This window comes from Ictalurus punctatus, chromosome 9 (genome assembly GCF_001660625.3).
Source record: "Ictalurus punctatus breed USDA103 chromosome 9, Coco_2.0, whole genome shotgun sequence".
Lineage (NCBI taxonomy): Eukaryota > Metazoa > Chordata > Actinopteri > Siluriformes > Ictaluridae > Ictalurus > Ictalurus punctatus.
In genome coordinates this window covers 23,292,227-23,312,010 of record NC_030424.2, presented here as the reverse complement: position 1 = coordinate 23,312,010, position 19,784 = coordinate 23,292,227, and the positions used below count along the sequence as shown (strand labels likewise).

The following is a 19,784-nucleotide window of genomic DNA, read 5'->3' as shown; positions in this document are numbered from 1 at the left end:
GGACACATATGCTCTTGTTTTGCTCTGCAGTATAACTAAAATAACTTTAGTTAACTTTAGTACTTTTTTTTTACACTTAAGTACACATAAAAGCAGGTCCTTTTGTACTTTAACAAAGAAAAATGGAAATAGAAGACTTTTACTTTTACTCAAGTAGTAGTTTAGCACATGCATATCTACTTTCACTTAAGTACAAGATTTCTGTACTTTGTTCACCAATGTTCATGTGCTAGCTCAATACGAGGTCTTGCCAATTCTGAGCTGTTGTTTCCTGCCATTGATTCCTGTATATGACCCTTGGCTTGTTTGTTATTGCTCTGTTGGATTTTGCCCTTTGATAGAGGTTTATCTGCATAATGGGTACCTTGACTTCCTGCTTGGTTTATGACTGCTTTGGATTTGGTGATATTTCATTAAACCCCCAGCACATAAAATCTCAGTGGCCACTGGTGGTGCTGTTGTGCTTGGTTTCACAAAATTACAAAATAATCCACATTAAAACAGTATAAATTATTTGTTAACAATAAATAACCTGAAGTCAGTTCCAAATATGAAACCATATATCAATGTATTTTAAAAATCTATATTTTAAAGACAGGGGACTTAGCTCTGCTAGCCCTTTTATATATCTGTAATGATCCTATACTTAAAATATATGCCAATACATATCCAAATAAAATTTTATTTAATAACAAACTGAATACATCCATGACCTGTAACTGAATGTAAAACTCTACTGGCTATTAAAATCATTCAATCATTGCATCCTGATGCAAAAGTATTAGATTAGATTAGATTAGATTAAACTTTATTGTCATTGTGCAGAGTACAAGTATAAAGGCAATAAATTTAATTTAGAAAACCTTGTGCGATGCTCAACCTCATTTTGTGCATGCACAGCCATCAAGATAGCGCTTTATCTTGTTTACTGCATGGGAATAGACATAAACATTAGCATTAATAAACTTTAAAACACTGCAATGTTGAGTTTTTGAAGCCAGAAGTTATTGATTGGTTTTCCATAACAGCAGCTCTGAGCCAGCTGTAATACAAATCACAGGTTTTACATTAATGCAATCGTTCTAATACACCGTAGTAACAGCACATTCACAGAGATATACAGCGGGGGAAATAAGTATTGGATGCGACAACATGCGACAACATTTCAATAAATATATTTCCAATGAGGCTATTCACACGAAATTTTCACCAGACATCAGAAAATCTTCATGAGGTGTTTGTGTTTTTTTATTTATTTATTTATTTTTAAAAAAATGTTTTTGTATTGTTTCTTGGCCCTATTAACTTCAAGAGAGAAAAATATAGGTTATCCCACCTCCCATTCCTGCTCATGTTCGGGGAGCTCCGCCCCAGGACCTACAGTGTTTATAACATGACTATAACATGTCTGTAAATCAGAAACAAGCATTCTGGACCAGAAGTCAGGTTTCCAAAAGCGTTTTCTCAGCCAATATAATACACTTGTACTGAGACGATGGCTTAAACAAAAAATTTTCATCATGTTCTACATATTTTCCAGATTATTTGTACAAGAAAGAAATAAAAAGAATTTGACTATTGCACCTTTAAAAAGCATGTGCCTTCTGTGCATCAAGCAGCATCTCACATAAGATCACATGCTGTAGCATTTCATTCCTTAGATAGGCAGTATTTACAAAGTAAATTACACCTGTTTAATTAATAATAAAAAAAAATTAACCAATCAAATAAACCATTTACACATGTTTTAACCAATGCTTAATCCATCCAACAGTAAAAATGGATGGAATAAACAAAAATCTGTTAATACATATTATTATTATTATTATTATTATTATTTGTGGTCTATTGATGCTAATGATGTGTTAATGTTAACTAATGGAATAAATACATAAATTAGTAAAGGGGATCTTAATGTAAAAGATTTTACATTAAATCTTTATTTAGATTTAATGTAAAATCCCCCCGGCCCCAATATAACTATTTTGGTACAACGTAGATGTTTATTACGGCTGTTTATTGGTCTAATAACTGCACGTGTTGCTTAGCTACCTATAAATACGATGGAGCAGCAAATAAGGCGGAGCCACGTTCCCTTATAAACGTCACTGCGGCCTTCTAACCAATAAAAATGTAGGCGTGAGTGAACACTCGAATCTGATTGGTTCAAAGTTCTTCCTGTGAGTTCGCTTCCGTATATAAATAATAACAGCCAGACACTGCAGCGTTCGTGTGTGTGCTCTAGGTTGAGAGAATACGAAATAGGCGAGTTGTGTGAATATATTTGATTATTCGGTTATATCACAAGCCCAGTTAGTGTAGTATAGAGGCAGGATGGTGGACAGTATCTACCGTACACGCTCTCTCGGTGTAGCCGCCGTCGGCCTGCCGGACCAGTACGCGGACGGGAAAGCAGCCAGAGTCTGGCAGCTGTACATCGGAAACACGAAGAGCCGCACGGAGGAGTACCGCAGCTGGGTGGTGTCTCTGCTCAGACAACACGGCTGTAAGACGGTGCTGGATGTTGCTTGCGGCACGGGGTAATTCCTGACACACACACACACACTCACACAGATCAGAAAGACACATTAAAAGCTCAGAGTAGGGGATTTCCACATATTGTGCTTGCTCTGCATGTTGTTGATGCAACCATGTTAAAAATAGAATTGAATTTAATTAACAACTAAACTGACCAGTTCTCTAAGGAGATCTACAATGCAATATAATGCAGCAGGAAAGAAGAAAACATTTGATGTCACATACTGTATACAGTGAAATTCTGTTCCTCGCATACCTCAACTTGTCAGGAAGTTGGGGTCAAAGCCATGACACAGCACCCCTGGAGCAGAGAGGGTTCATGGCCTTGCTGTAGGACCTGACCATGGACTTGCAACCTCATGATCAGAAGTCCAGAGCCTTATTCACTGAAAATTGTATGGTCTACACTTTAGATCCTGAAAATCCTGTTCTGGTCTTGTGTGTTACAAGTATGTGCATTTTCCTGCTCCTAGACTGCTCCTGCATAGTTTGTTGTTTTCACTGCTATGACATACACTATATGGGCAAAAGTTTAACCTTCACATTCACGTGCATGATGTTACATTTACATTTACGGTGTTTGGCGGACGCCCTTATCCAGAGCGACTTACAGAAGTGCTTTGAAGTCTCTATCAATAAATACATCCCGATACTGGTTCACTGGGTCACGGACTAAGAATACCATCAGTCTTAAAACTCTGTTGGGAGGAAATATAGTAAAAAAAAAAAAAATACAGAATGATGATTTTTTTTTTTCATGAAAAGTGCTAATTTAAGTATTTTAGGAAGAGGTAGGTCTTGAGACGTCGTTTGAAGACCACCGGTGACTCAGCTGTTCGGACATCTAGGGGAAGTTCATTCCACCACCTAGGTGCAAGAACAGAGAAAAGTCTTGATGCATGCCTTCCTTGTACCCTGAGAGATGGTGGCAAGAGTCGAGCGGTGCTACAGGTTTGGAGGGAGCGTGGGGCAGTGCGGGGTGTGATAAGTGATTTGAGGTAAGTGGGTTCTGGTCCATTTTTAGCTTTGTAGGTGAGTATCAGAATTTTAAATCTTATGCCGGCGGCTACGGGAAGCCAGTGAAGAGAGCGTAGCAATGGGGTAGTGTGGGAGAACTTAGGAAGGTTGAAAACAAGTCGAGCAGCTGCATTTCTAATCAGTTGCAGAGGTCGGATGGCGCTCAGAGGAAGACTGGCCAGGAGTGAGTTGTAGTAGTTCAGTCTCGAAATGGCATGAGACTGAATCAGCACCTGAGTGGCCTGTATTGTTAGAAATGGACGAATCCTTGTGATGTTGTAAGGGAGAAATCGACATGAGCGTGTCAGATAGCAATGTGAGAGGAAAAGGACAGTTGATTGTCCATGGTTACCCCAAAGTTGCGCGCAGTAACCGAAGGTGGGATCAGTGAGTTGTCCAGGGAGATCACAAGATACTGACATGGTGATGAATCAGCTGGGATGAACAGTAGTTCAGTTTTGCTTTGATTAAGTTTCCATGATGAGATGTCCACCATACATGCTGAGATCTGAGCAGAAAAAAGAGGATCTGAGGGAGGGAAGGAAAGGATGGTCATCTGCATAGTTCCAGATTAAGTTCTCTCTCCACTCTTCTGGGAAGGCTTTCTATTAGATTTTGGAGTTTGGCTTTGGGGATTTGCTCATTCAGCCAAGAGCATTAGTGAAATCAGGCACTGTTGTTGGGTGAGGAGGTCTGGGGTGCTGTCTACAGCATAACCTGGTCATTCCGTACATTCAGGTACTTCATTTTATCGCCGCATAATGTTGCTGAGCCTAGACCTGACCAACTGAGCCAACCCCAGATCATAACATGTAGACACGATGCATGATGGGTGCATCACTTTATGCGGTTCCCTTCTTAACCTGACATGCCCATTGGTAAATCTGGATTCATCAGACCACATGACCTTTTTTCATTGCTCCACAGTCTAATCTTTATGCTCCCTAGCAAATTGAAGTGGGTTTTTTCCCCCGATTAGCATTGTGTATGTGGAAATACTATTACTTTCACTATTAAACATAGACATGTGTATATGAGGTTGTTTTTTTTTTTGTTTTGTTTTTTTAACGATGTGACTTCACCAAGCGTTTTAAAGATCTCTGACCATGATAATTCAAGATTTTTTTCTGACCACATTTCTTCTGCAAAGTTGACAGTTCACCATTCTCCTTCCTGGTTTTAATAATGCATTGGACAGTTAACCCAATTCCAGGGATTTCAGCAATCTCCTTAGTTGTTTTCTTTGCTTGAAGCAGGCCATTGATTTGCCCCTTCTGAAATGCAGTAAATCTTTTTCACGACCAAGGGATAAGTCTTCCAACATGTGAAGCTACATGCTGCATCAGTTAGGGTTAAAATAATTTTTGCCATCTGAAACATATTAATCACTGCAATAATGATCCGATATGTATTTGCTTATTTAAATCCAAACAGTGGCCTTTTTTGGCCTGGTAGTATATTTATTGGTGCATTTGCTCTTTTTAAAAAAATCTTTTATATCATAGGCATATTTATTTATTTATTTATTTATTGACTAAAATGGCATTCCATACAGGAGAGGTTGATTCTTGATTAACCCAGCCCTACATTTGGCTCATCACTGGACCCCCTGCAGTTTGCCAAGTCGGCAACGTCAACATCAAGTGAGTGTAGATGATGCCATTATCTCTCTGCTGCAAAGGGTTTTACTCCCATTTTAACATCTCTGGCAGCATTTTAAGGGTCACAATCTTAGAACCAGCTGGTCAACAGCACAGGAGCCCCACAAGGGATAGTCCTGCCTCCTTTCTTGTTATCACTATGTACCTCAGATTTTAAGTACGACTGTGGTACGTGCCACGTGCAGAAATTTATCTGAAGACTCGACTGTAGGGGTGTGTGTCTGTGATGTCTGTCAGGAATTGGAGTATAGAGCTGTGATTGACAGCTTGGTAAAGTGGTCTGAAAAGAACAATCTGGAGCTTGATGTGGCCAAGACAAATGGTGTTGGTGGTGGACTTATGTACACTGTAACCTGTAATTTGCTGTGACAAAAAAAAAATCCCCCAGGGATCAATCAAGTATGCACATATCTGTTAGTCTTTGTTTGTCTGTCTGTCTGTCGGTATAGAGATACTCCAAGTAGTTGATTGCATTCATTGGCTGCTATGAAATGAATTTATTGCCTTATGATTTATTGCCATTATTTTCTGCTGCCAAAGTCAAGTGACCTATCTATACAAACTAATATGAAAATGTGTGTGTGTGTGTGTGTGTATGTGTGTGTATATATATATATATATATATATATATATATATATATATATATATATATATATATATATAAGGAAATAAAGACATATTTTACCAGAAAACCAGATATAAAATTGTGACACAAAATGCAATAAAACAAATACGTTGGTTTTTTTTGGGAAATTCTGCTCACTTTGCGTGAAGTGAATTTATGGACTCTGGCTCTGAGATGACATGCAACACATCAGTCACAGTTTTGCCCTTTTTGATTTACATTCACTGGACCATTCTTGCGACGATTCTTGTTACAATGGCTCCCTCCCTGGAGCGTTTCTATTTTTCCCTACAAAAATTTTGTCATGTGCCAATTCCCAGCCCCCTATCATACAACAGCTACCAACCAGGGAGGATAAAAGCTAACACGTTGAGACACGTGAAGCCAGCCAATTGCATCTTTTTGAACTGGTGATCATGCAGTAACACATGGAGGTAAGCGCTGTCTGCCTTCTTTCACATACATGAGCTCACAAGATGCCTACGTTTGGTTAGTTTCACTGATTGACAGAGGAAAGAGAGTTTGCCATCCCTCCCACCCAGAGAACAATTTCGTGCTCTTGCCTCCTGGCCATGGATGGCTGTGGCATCATCGGGACCTGAACTTGCAATCTCAGATGATAATACGAATGCTTTTCAGGTTGCAGTGTTCATATTTGATGGGTTCAGTTGTCTTGCGTACCAGGGGCAGTCTTCAATCTAAGGTTTTGCACTTAAGAGTTAATTTGATTGTGAAGTTCACTGAAGGGTCTAATTAGCACGTCTTTGCTGCGTGTTCGTGTTTTTAGCTACAGTATCTTTTTTCCCCTGATGGTAGGTGTCTATTTTCATCTCAGCAGAAGAAGTCAGCAACTCTTATTCTTTCGGCTGGGCCAGTTTCTTTCCACTCATTGATTTTATTCTTTTTACTTGTATTTTTGTTGATTTGTTTTCTTTCTTTTACCTTTCATAATTTTATTAGTTTTGAAGGTTTTTTTTTTCTCAGCAGAGTCCATTTCCTGTTTGGCCCTTTTCCTTTCCCTGTGTTTTTGCTGGTGTCTCACTGCTGCCTCAGCATCTGCTATTCTGCTTTGGTCAGTTGACTTACTGGAAGTTAAAAGAAAAAAAGTATTTTTCCTTCACACTTCCACTTTTTGATAATGAAAGCAATACTGTTATGGGTAGTGGTGATTTAAAAGGAAATAAAACTTGCCAACTATTCCTTTTTGTACAAGGATGAAATGTAGGCCTTACCATAAATTATGTATCGGTAATACACAATAAAATTGGTGTCACTATTAGACGTTAGCTTCCTCTACTTTTGGCGAGGTACTCTGCTGTTTCGGATATAGAATCATGCCAAGCTTTTATTTAGAATTTTATGTGAGTAAATGACACTTTTTAATAATTAATGTAAGCTTAAAGTATGGTTGGGCGGTTACACCACCTGACATTTCTAGATATTGGGAGGCAAAATTGCCTTATAGGAATTTTATTTGATGCCGTGAAAGTGTATTCACGTAAAGAATATTGTAGCTAAGGGTGATGAATGTCATGTATTTATAAAATTATTTTATAGGAAAAAGAAGAATAAAAAAAAAAATTCATGTCATGTCATTCTCTGTTCATTTTTTAACACTTAAATGAATCAGACAGATGTATTGACCACTTGGTACAAATGTGTTAGGAACTTGATTTTGGACAACAGCTTAACAAAAAATCTATGAAATATGAGATATAAGGGGAACAAAAAGCTTTTGATTTTTTTTTTTTTCTCCCAATATGAACGCCAGTCTTTCAGGAAGAAAGATACCATTGGCAGGATTATTGCTACTGGGGTGAAAGGTGGTGACAGTTCTGAGGATGTCTGAAAATATTTAATTCATATAAAATACAATATTAATGAACATCCTGAAGTGGTTTATTAGCATTAAAAAGAATAACATCATGTTTGTCATCCGTTTATAGTTACAGTTAATACTGAAGTGCATCTGGAGAGTTCATGTTTTCACTTTCACTTTCTCCAAGTGCAAAACAAGCAGCTTGTCATGATAACAGCAACGCCCTCCAAATACTTTCCCATGGTGGAAAAAGCAAGTCACGGCTTTAGTTCTGCCTGTTGCAAAGTGCACAACAAGCAAACTCTGTTTTTTTTTAAAAAAAATTATTTATTTATTTTTTAATCTGTTTGTTTGTGTTGGGAGTCTGCCATATATATCCCTGTGTTCATTGTTACTATAGAAAAGATCATGTATTAATGCATTAATACACACCTCTGATTTCCCTTTTGGAAGGAACTGTCAGATTTGAGAATTCAACATTGCTGTATATATTGCTGTAGTATAAATTAATTTCTCACATGGGCTGCTGTATTACACTATTATGTTGTAATTATTATGATTTCTAGTTTTTCTAAAATATTGCCTGGCTTTAATCAACCGAAGGCAAATATGTTTGTGGCTTCCTTTAACGCTACAATTTCGTGAATATGAAATATGAAATTAACTTTAATAATAAAAAACAAACAGCAAGATATACAATCCCGTGTTATAGAAATGTTTTAGCCTGACCTGAAATGGGTTTCGACTGGATTAACACTCTTCATTTTTATTTTAATCAGTGAGTGCATTTATTTTTACTTCCTTGTTCCATCATGGACAGTGCTGTCTACGTCAAATGATATCAGTACGAGTGAACTTTGCTTAGTTATACAAAGTGTATTATACGTTTACATACCTTAAATTGTCAGTATGTTTCTGGAGGTATAAGGAGGAGAAGTGTATCACTCATAATGTGTATCTAAAAAAAACTAATCTATTTTTTCAGTGAGAGGATGAAGTCGCTTTATAGATTTGCTACAGCTCAGGTTTGTTGAACTTTACCCTCTCTGCCAGTGAAACAGTGACACACTAACCTCATCTAATAATAACTTGTACTTGTACAGTTACAAGTACAGCAGCTGTTTAAATGGCAACGTACACATACACACCCACACACACTGTTTATTCAGCACACCAGGCACCTCTTACCCATATTCATACTGCTATAATTCTCTCATTCACAATTCCCATTTCTTTACCAAGAAAAGCTTTAACAGTGTTTGGATTTGAGTTTACTACATAGAGTTGTTTATGGCATGATATTTAGCTAAGTGAACCACGTACATATTCACAGTTTACATTTATCTTCAGATTTATATAAGCATATCGGTGGTATAGGCAGTGGCTCGTCCATTAGGGAATCAGGAGCAGAGCCACTGTTTATATCAGCCATTTAACAAATACTAATCTGCACAAAGCCCTCATTCAACTCCATATATGTAAAAAATCTTTTGAATGACTAATTACCTCTTTTGAGTGACTAGCGATATAAAAAATGGTGCTATTTGACAGACATAAGCTGATTTTTTTTTTATGTTGCGCAATCGCGGGGCAGCATGCGTACTTCCCCACTTCGCTTCCATAGCGTTATTACATCTAGTGATGTCTAGTTAAAATTGGGCACTGCAACAAGCACTAATAGAGATCCATATGGGCAGCATTTTTCTTGCTCACTTTATGAACATTTTCAGTGGAGGAGGAGGAAGAGCGAACAGGACAGTTAATGGCAGGGTTGCCAGATTGGGCTGGGTTAAAATAAACTCTGGGGGTGCCAAGATATGTTTTACGGCAAATAATCTGAATTAAATTTGATTACTTTCTGCAAAATGGCAGACAGTGTGTCTGTGATGTACAGACCCATTCCTATTGCTGGATATATTGCAAAGATTGCGAGACAGAGAAAGGGGGATTATGGCGTGAAAAAAAAAAAAACGCACACCAGAAATATATTTGAAATTCTTGTTTTTACACTAAAAGTCTGAGAAAAAAAAAAAAAAATTCAAATACCCCAGATTTTCAAGATAGTTTTAGCTATAGTTGTGCAAGAAATTTTGCTGAAACCTGTAAACGCTGGTTAATGGTATTACCTTGTTGAGGTTGTTACCACAGCTGAACAAAGGTATGTCCAAGACAGCTCAAAACAAGCTGCTAGATTGTACACTGGATAACTGTAGGTTGGTTGTCAACTGCTTGTTATAGAGATACTCAAAAAATTCACTAGATAGAAACCTATAGCATAACTCAAGTGTGATTGCAACTCACCATAATTTTGTTTAAGGTTATGTCATTATTTACATCGGCCTTCCCCACCCAGATCTATGGTCACGAGACACTGCTGATCACCCTGCTGAAGAAAAAAAAAAACCCAATAGAAACCATGACAGAAATTTGAATGGGTTCCACTACAAATACCGTTACAAACCATCAGCTAACCATTAAAACCATTACCATTATTGGTCCTCAGTGGTATTGATTAGACATAACATGCCACCAGTAGAAGGCAACAGATTACCAGTAGAGACCCACAGGGACTCTGTCAGTTTCCATTAAAACCAATACAGTTCTCATTATAACCATTGAAACCATTATAAATTCTATGAGGGGTTTTTTGTTCAGCAGGGTAGGTATGTACCAATAATTGGTTATGTAATGGATTGCAATATTCCACATGCATCATAGTTTTTTTGACACTTCAGGATACTATCACTCCTCTTGTATCCCATAAATAGAAGTTTTTGCTTCTCAGATGAAAACTGTCCTATTTGTCTTCTAAACTTTTATTATTTTTGACAGATTTGAAGACTGGAAAGGTCAGTTAGTTCAATTTTAAAGTTTGATAAACGCCGTCTATCCAATGCATATGAGCTTAAGCAATTAACATGCTACCAATGCCTACATGGCACTATTGCTACGTTCCATATTAAAAGCTCAGTGTACGGTATGTCTGAGACTTTGTATGTTGAACCTTTCTTGAGGTCAGTTGATCATTATTTAACTAAAATATCGCAACTGGTCCAATATTCAAGGTTTAACTGATATGTAAGGAGGCTGATGCAATAACTGGTGGACAGAACAGTTTCTCCATTCTTTAGTGAACTGGATGTATGATACAGAGAGCACTTAGTTTTGCACGGCATTTAATTTCATTGTTGAACTAAAAATTTTAACTGCTTTATTGATGTTTAAATGTGCAAATTTAAACATGCCGCACTTTTGTGGTCCAGGACGACTTGGTTATCAGGGTTGTTTTTGGATTCCTACATTCCCAGGCCACAGATACATGACGTTCCTTGATAGAAAAGCATTTCATCTGTGTCCACATTCCTTAAAATATTTTGCAGACCCCATTAAAAAGTAAATACATTCCATGGCACCCATAGTACACATTTATTAGGCTCAGTATTACAATTTTCTATACAAGCAGCTCTGACCAGAGTTCCAGCTGTAAAGCAAATCAGGTTAATATTAATACACATGTTCCAATATGTTATTGTTTCTATAGTAACAATTTATACATGAACTTTTATCACTGAAAGTGTTTAAGGTTAACAATAAATTTGTTATTTAAGAAAGGAAAACATATAAACAGTCATTCATATAATGAAGCATTCTTTCAGGAGATGTTTATTTAACATTCATGCAAGGAGTCTCCAGTTTCAGAACTTGGTCAGTAAGTATTTACAGTATGGGAGAGTCTTCAGGACAGAGAGCTTTCTGCTTTCCAGTTTCTTGTTAAGATGTCAAACTGCATTTTTGTGCCTTCAAGACTTCAAAAGAGAGAGGGGAAAAAAAGAAAGGATAGTGAGGAAAGACTGTTTATAGCTGCAATACATTAACTGATAAGAGCTAACTTGGGTTTTGCAGATATTGCACATAATTAAATGGAACTACTGGACTTGAATTGATGATAAATGAATAATGAAACACTTTTGGTATGTGCTGTTACAGAAAAATAATCGACTTTGGGTTGGTAACACTAACACGGTCATGTGACATGATGCAAAGGGCGTCTTCATGAACATCGCAGGATAAGATAAGATGTAGATCTTCTCTGAGACTGAAGTCCAGAAATCAGTTGCCTCCCATGTGATGCTGAAATCTTTTATATTATATTTAAGCATGCAACCTCACTTCGTTTGCAAGCTTAGAATCTAACCCTGTCAGATTTGAGACAGTAACGTACAGCAAAATATTTTCGGACACAGATTATCTATCCTGTCACCCTTTGCTACAAATCAGTGTATGTATGTGAGTAACGCAACAATGGAAGACGAAGATCAACAGTTTAAATCCCGACAACCATCTGTGGGTCTGAGAGAGAGAAATAAACATATTTCAGCAAGCAAGTCCAAGACATAAGGTTCTTGTGAAGTCTTACCCAAAATATGCCTAAAGATTTTACATTGAACTCTGGCAGTTCCTCACTAGACTAAACCAAATCAAACATGAAGCGACTTTAGCAGAATCCAGCTATAACTAACACTCTGATGCAATGTTCAGTATTGCATTATACACAGAGAACCTCTGAGAGCTGTTTTTCATAAAATGTCATAATGAATGAAACACGACCAGAGTGCTATTCTAGGAAAATGATCAAAAATGGGGTGGTGTGATTTAAAAAAAAAATATTTATTAAAGAACAACATGGCATACTTTTATCTGTTTATAGTTTCATTTGATGTAATTGTTGGCAAATTACTGTGGTATAGGAGAATCAAACACTTTGGCATGTGCTGTTACAGAAAAATAATCATCATCGGGTTGGTAACACTAACTCGGTCACATGACGTCTTCATTTACATCGAAGGAAGATGATGTAGATCTTATCCCAGACTAAACTCCAGATATCACTAGCCTCTAGTTGCTGTTGCTTAAATCACTTCTTTTCGCAGTGTGGACTCAATCATGCTGCTGGAGGAGGGATTCAAGGTGGTCAGTGTAGATGCCAGTGATAAGATGCTGAAGCATGCACTCAAGGAAAGATGGGAGAGGAGGAAAGAGTCAGCGTTTGATAATTGGGGTGAGAAAAGTATCCTAATATAGCATGGAACCACATGCAGTCCTGTAAATGACTCTGTGTTTCGTTGACTTTGTTTAACCGATTATTCCTATGTGGTTCATCTTCCCCTCACAGTAATTGAAGAGGCTAACTGGCTTACGCTAGCCGATGATATTCAGAAGCCAGGAGACGGATTCGATGCAGCTATCTGCCTGGGAAACTCCTTTGCTCATTTACCGGATTTTAAAGGTAAAGCATATTCATGTTTTAATTGAGCTTATTATTGGTTGTAGATATATTGACCGATTGAATATCTTCCAGGGGATCAGAGTGATCAAAAACTGGCCCTGCAGAACATAGCCAGCATGGTGAAAATTGGAGGAATCATGATTATCGATCACCGTAACTACGACTACATCATTGAGACAGGCAAAGCTCCGGCAGGCAAGAACATTTATTACCAGGTATTCCATGGTTAAGAAATGTCATCTCCACCAAAATGATCCTTGTATGAACCCGAAGAAGCGTACACCTTTCCATGTCTGCGGGTATAACGTATGAGTAGGCCTGTATGGAAGGAATAAAACACGACTGAGCCTGCTGTTATAGGAAGTAATCAATGTCAGGGTGGTGTGATGTGGCCCCGAAGTTGATTATTTATTTATTTTTTTCCAATAACAACATTTCCCAAGTATAAAACAGTGCCATCGGACTTTTTTATTTATTTATTTAATATTAATTACATAAAAAGCACTTCATATCTGTTTATAGCTACATTTACAGTACTGTGCAAAAGTTTTAGGCACTCTTATTTATTTATTTATTTTTTGTACAGAATTTCCTATACATTTTTCTTTTATGACTTGTACATTATCGAGTCACTCAAAAATCAGTCAAAAACACAATGAAGGCTGCTGGGTTTTGCTGCAAAAATGAGAAGGAAGTGTGAAAGTCAAAGTCTCCAGAAGAACCGTGTCTGGTTCTGCAAGTTCAGTAAAACTTGCAACTCATTTCCTTATAAATTGTACCGGAGACTACTACAAAAAACTTTTAAAGCAAAAGGTCGTCACACCAAATATCGACTTTGTTTCATTTATTTCTGTTTACTGCTCTTTATAGTATTTTATTTTATGTAGAAACATTTAATTTCATTATGTTTGAAGGCTCTACAGCATTTCTTTGCATGTGCCTAAGACTATTGCACAGTACTGCATATTATATTTAAAGCACACAAACTCACTTTATTTCTAAGCTTAGAGTCTAAGCCTGTCAGATTTGAGCCAGTAACATACAGCTAAATATTTTCGGACACAGATTATTTATCCTGTCACCCTTTGTTACAAATCAGTGTATGTATGTGAGTAACGCAACAATGGAAGACGAAGATCAAGAGTTTAAAACCCGACAACCATCTGTGGGTCCAAGAGAGAGAAATTAACATATTTCAGCAAGCAAGTCCAAGACATAAGGTTCTCGTGATTTTTTAAAAAATGTATTAAAGAAAAACACGGCATTATTTTATTTGCTTATACTTACATTTATGTTGTGGATTATTCGCAAAGCAAGTTAGCTCCCGTTGCTACTTATCAGCTATAAAAGGTCATCCCCTCACATGCCTTGTTTTAATAAGTCAGAAAAACACAGCTTGTCAAATTATTGAGAACTCAAAAACAGAAAATTCTGAAGACTGTCCTGTGTTGGAAAATGTTTACCACACGAAGCGCTGCCACGAAGTGCTGCCACTGGAGACTCCTTAAAAAACATTACACAGAGATGTGGAGATTAATTACACATTACTGTGTAATTAACAATTATACATTTATCTTTGTTCATGTTTGAAGTCCATTCATGTGGAGCATGCACTATACATGTCCCTGCTGTTAGTTGTTACTAAATAAATGCTAAAGTTTTAGAACAAGTGCATTATGATGTGGTAAGAGTAACTCTGCTTCACATCAGCCTGCTTCACAACACCTCACCATTGATGATTGTACTATAATAGCATGACCCATTGGGCATTTCTCAATTAACAGAGTACACTTTCAAAAAGTGGAGACAAATCTGGGCACATAACGCCTATAATTACAGACTTGTCTAGCACGTGTTTGTGTAACAGCTTGAATTGAATCACTAGGGATATGCTTTCATCCAAAGCCATAACTTCCCCATGAGACAGAATGGAGTCCAAGCCAGGAGGTGTTCATGGGTTATGGGATTTAAATTTGCAACATTAAAGACACTAGTACACAACCTTCACCACTGTTTAGAATAATTTCTGATACAAAAGCTTTTCTTTTTTATGTCTCTACTGCTGTTTGTACTCTAGAGTGATTTGAAACAAGAGATCGACACATCTGTACTCTGGGTGAACAACAAGCCCACCATGGTGACGCTGGACTACACGCTGGAGATCCCACAACCTGAAGGATCACAGAAAGCAGCTGAGACAAGGTACTGTAAACTAAAGGAGCTGAACTCCAGATCTTGAGAACCAGAGTGTAGCATAGTTTAGAGATTTTCCTGCCCAGTGACTTGTTTCACACATGTCCATTTTAGTTGAATGCTGATGCATTTTCCTCTTATTAGAACCCAAGCACCAAGGGTGAGAAGGGCCCTATTGTATCTGATATTATTATTGTTATTATTATTATTATTATTAATAGGGGGCCAAGCACTGGGGCCATATACTTTCTGAAAGGGTTGGTTAATTCCTCTGTACACCATGCGATGTGGTTCAGAGTTCACATTTGTGTTCAGTGATGTGTCATAATAAATATGATGCACAATGTTTTTTAAACCAATTTTTATATAATTCTCTAATAATTTTCCATAGTTGTATACAATGAATGAGAGTTTTATGAGTATGTTTTAAGCCCTACATTCCCCTCAGTATTTTCCCCCGCTTCTTGGTTTGTTTAATTATGTGCAGGGTGAAACCGAACCAAATGCCAAATGAACCAAAAGTATACATTTTGATACACTCTGATTCACTTATGAGTATTTGCACAGTGAAATTACTGAATTAAGCTGCACTTGCAGCTCAGTAATGTTAATAGTGGTATTAGAAATAACAGTGAAACATCCTACATTTACATGTTAATGCTGATGACTGTTGAATAATGATTCACTTTTGCTGGCATTTCTTTAGTAATCCTACACATCTCGTGATTTATAATATGAGGAAGTAGCTCCTAATTTCCTTTTTCTGTCTTACAGTAAATTCCGCTTGTCATATTACCCGCACCGGCTGGAGAGCTTCAAGGGACTGTTGAACGCAGCGTTCTTTGGAAAGTGCAAGCAGGATGTATTTGGTGATTTCAAGCACTGTACTCCAGGACAAGGAGAAGCTCCTTGTTACTTCATCCACGTTGTTGAAAAGACTGCTTAAGGCAATCTTTATGACCCAAACCTTTATGACCCAATTCATTTTAATTTTATCTGTACTTTTGCTTCATGTGCATTATTTCTGCTTCATTTGCTGTTGTTTTATGGAGATCAGACCTTGAAAGCCTTCCACAACAACAAAGGCAGAGCTGAAGACACAACACAATGCTGCAGTTGATCACTTCATACCAGAATGTGTTAAACCCAAAGACTGCTGGGGCTTAAATGCTTATTCACCATGGAGTGTGTGAGTGTGTGCCACTGAATATTTTGTCCATCATTTTACTCGCCCAACAGCATGAAGTTCTGATTTGTCAACTGGACGTAAGGTTAATGCTTAGCTGTGTTAGGAATTTCTAACTTAAAACGATTTCTATAATCCTAAACTTTTACAATCTTGTTTTCATTTTAAATACGTAGATGCGCTTTGCAAAATTTTAAACCCCAACCACATGCCTTAAACTGAAGCTGACAAAAGGAACAAAGTCGTGCCTAGTATACTCGTTTAAATGAACTAGGAAATTTTTTTTACAAATATAACTGGCCTACTCTTTACTTTGCTTTTTATCCAGCTTTACCGATAGCCATCTTTTGTTTAAAAAGTCCTTGCTGAACTCTTCTCATTACCAGACTGAGCCAGATTACTCCATGTAGTCTCGATAAGGACAAAGTCTGTATAGATATATATTTTTTTAAAACAGTGACCTTCAAAGGAAAATGCCACCATGACTGACTTTAATTTACTGAATGTTGTAATGAAATTCTGAAATTCGATTTGAAATGTTTCCTACTTTACCTACTGAAAGTGGGGCCAGTGAGATTTAGCTTTTTAGACTTCACTTCATCTCTACCTAAATCTCTACATAGTGATGCAGCAGTGCTTTAGGCTTGCTCATGTCCTCATCTGTTAAAGCAGATCACCTCCCAAAGTCTCTGCCGTAACTCTTCACCCATTAAAATGCGACGTAAGAGAGACAGACAATCAATAACTTCTCACAGGGTTAACAAAAATACAGCACCGTCTATATCAAATGCATTACACATATTTCCTTCTAAACATATTTAATATGTTTCAGGGTTGAGTTAACCTTTAAGACTGTGACAGTCTTTACAAAGCTCACAGTCTCTATCTGTTGGACTGAGCGTATATGTGAAAATGTTTCAAGGTGCATTATAGAAAAATGTTGAAATGTATGTTTTCTCATCCAAACCTTTTGTTGATATGTTTTTAATGTTTCACTAGCTGATTTCTGTATGTTTGTTTGCTTTGTCTTCATGGAACACCAAAGTGCAAAGTTCAGGTAGAATTTGTACAACCACTGACTGTCCTAAGGTGACCTGAAATGAGTGATGTGCTACCAGATCACTTTAGGACCTTTTCAAGGTCATTTGTAGTTTCAGACATATATTGCCGTGTGTCCGTATAATATTGTTCTTGCTAATGTACTGTTTGTTTGTAGGTAAAAAAAAAAATAAAAAATTTGGTATCCAGTATTGCAGTGTAACCATATATCATTACACCAGTGTTTATGTTAAGGCAGCAACTGCTTTTGGATCCTGAAGGATTTCATTTTGGCTGAAAATATATGAAAAGAGCAACCTTGTTGTCAAAATGCTTTTAAATCAGTGAACAGTGTGTAATTTTTTCTTTTGTTGATTATATTTTAAAAGATTACTTGTACATCCCCAATTTGATAAAGTTGTGACAGTAAGGAAAATGCTAATAAAAACAAAGAGAAGTGAATTGTAAATGTTCTTTGACTTGTTTTTATTTTGAAATTGATGCATGTAATACGTTCCAAAAAAAGTTGTGATGGGGCAATTTAGGACTAATAGTATATCGTCTAATCATAGTATATAAGGAGCCTCCAAAAAAGGCCTAGTCCTTCCAGAGCAAGGATGGGTCGACGCTCGCCAATCTGCCAACTGATGTATCAGTAAATAATCCAACACTTTGAGAACAACATTCCCCATAGACAAACCGGTAAGATTTTGGGCATTTCACCTTCTACAGTGCACAATATAATTAAACGATTCAAGGAATCGGGTTAAATCTCATTGCGTAAAGGGCAAGGCCGAAAGCCACTTCTGAATGCGCGTGATGTCCGATCCCTCAGACATAACTTTCTTAAAAACCGTCACGAGTCTGTAATGGATATCCTGACATGGGCTCGGGAATACTTTGGTAAACCATTGTCAGTCAACACCATACGCCGCTGCATCCACAGATGCAAGTTAAGGCTTCACTATGCAAAGCTGAAGCCATACATCAACACTGTCCAGAAGCGCTGCCAATTTATCTGGGCTCCATTTAATCTGAGATGGACAGTAGCACAGTGGAATCCTGTTTTGTGGTCTGACGAGTCGACATTTCACATAGTTTTTGGACAAAATAGACGTGTTCTCCGGGCCAAAGAGGAAAAGGACCATCAGCGTCAGGTCCAAAAGCCAGAGTCTATCAAGGTATGGGTAACTTGCACATCTGTAAGGTCATCATTAATGCAGAAAGATATGTACACATTTTGGAGCAACATATGCTGCCATCTACAGCAGGACAACGCCAAACCACATTCTGCCCGGATTACAAGCGCATGGTTGCGTAAGCAGAGAGGGCGGGTGCTAGCATGGCCTGCTTGCAGTCCTGACCTGTCTCCTATTGAGAATGTGTGGCGCATTAAGAAGTGCAAAATTATGCAACGAAGGCATAATGGATGAATGGGGGAAAATTCCACTTACTAAACTTAACCAACAGGCGTCTTCAACACCCAAACGCTTAATAAGTGTTATTAAAAGAAAAGGTGATGTTATACAGTGGTAAACGGTCGACTGTGTTTCAGTCACCAGATTTGAAATGAGTGTATACTTTCAAAAATAAATTTAATTCACAAAGTAAAACCTCAAGTAATGGGTTAATAATGCGCTTATAATATAGTACAGGATGAACTGAATTTTCAAATGACACTTTTTTTTGCGCATTTTACATACTCTCCAAACTTATTCGGAGATGGGGTTATAAATAATAGACAAGTTAAAGGAAAGTCTTACAAAGCTTTACAGAACTTTAATAAAATTGCTGCGTTAATATTTGTGTGTGATATTTTCTGTTGATTAGAATACGTAAAAATCCCAGTATGAATGTCAGTATGCTTTCTTCTCCCTGATTTTAATAAATATATACTTACATTATATAGTATACAGTATACAAGTTTCAATCAGTCAGTGATGTCCCCACTGAAAAAAAAATAGAAACCATTACAGAAATTCTACTGGTTTCCACTACAAATAATATTAAAGCCACTAGTGTGTTTTGGGCCATATTCTATTAGGATTTAATGGTTTGTATTGGTTTCCACTAGACAAACATGCCACCAATAGAACCCAACACATTACGAGTAGCGACCCACAAGGACCATTATAGTTTCTGTTAAAAGCAATACAATTCCAATCATAATCATTAAAACCATTAGAATTTCTGTAATGGTTTCTATGTTGTTGTTTTTTTCCCAGCAGGGGTATGTAATTTAGGCTCCAATTAATGAGGTATGTCATTTAAGTTTCAGTCAGTCATTTAATATATGTCATTTGGACTTAGTCACTCAGGCATGTATCTCATTTAAGGTCTAGTCAGTCAGGGATGTGTGTGATTTAGGTTGTAGTTAGTGACATATCTCATTTAGGTTCCAGTCAGCGATGCATGTCAT

General features: G+C 37.3%; 1 protein-coding gene across 1 annotated transcript; it reads left to right on the top strand.

Moving 5' to 3' along the window:
- Window positions 1-2,213: 2,213 nt before the first annotated feature.
- On the top strand, window positions 2,214-17,834 carry gnmt (glycine N-methyltransferase). Its single transcript, XM_047157806.2, has 6 exons — window positions 2,214-2,540; window positions 12,593-12,720; window positions 12,835-12,948; window positions 13,021-13,163; window positions 15,026-15,150; window positions 15,916-17,834. Exons 1-6 carry the CDS (start codon window positions 2,335-2,337, stop codon window positions 16,085-16,087), a joined length of 888 nt encoding a protein of 295 aa, XP_047013762.1. The 5' UTR covers window positions 2,214-2,334; the 3' UTR covers window positions 16,088-17,834.
- Window positions 17,835-19,784: the final 1,950 nt, after the last annotated feature.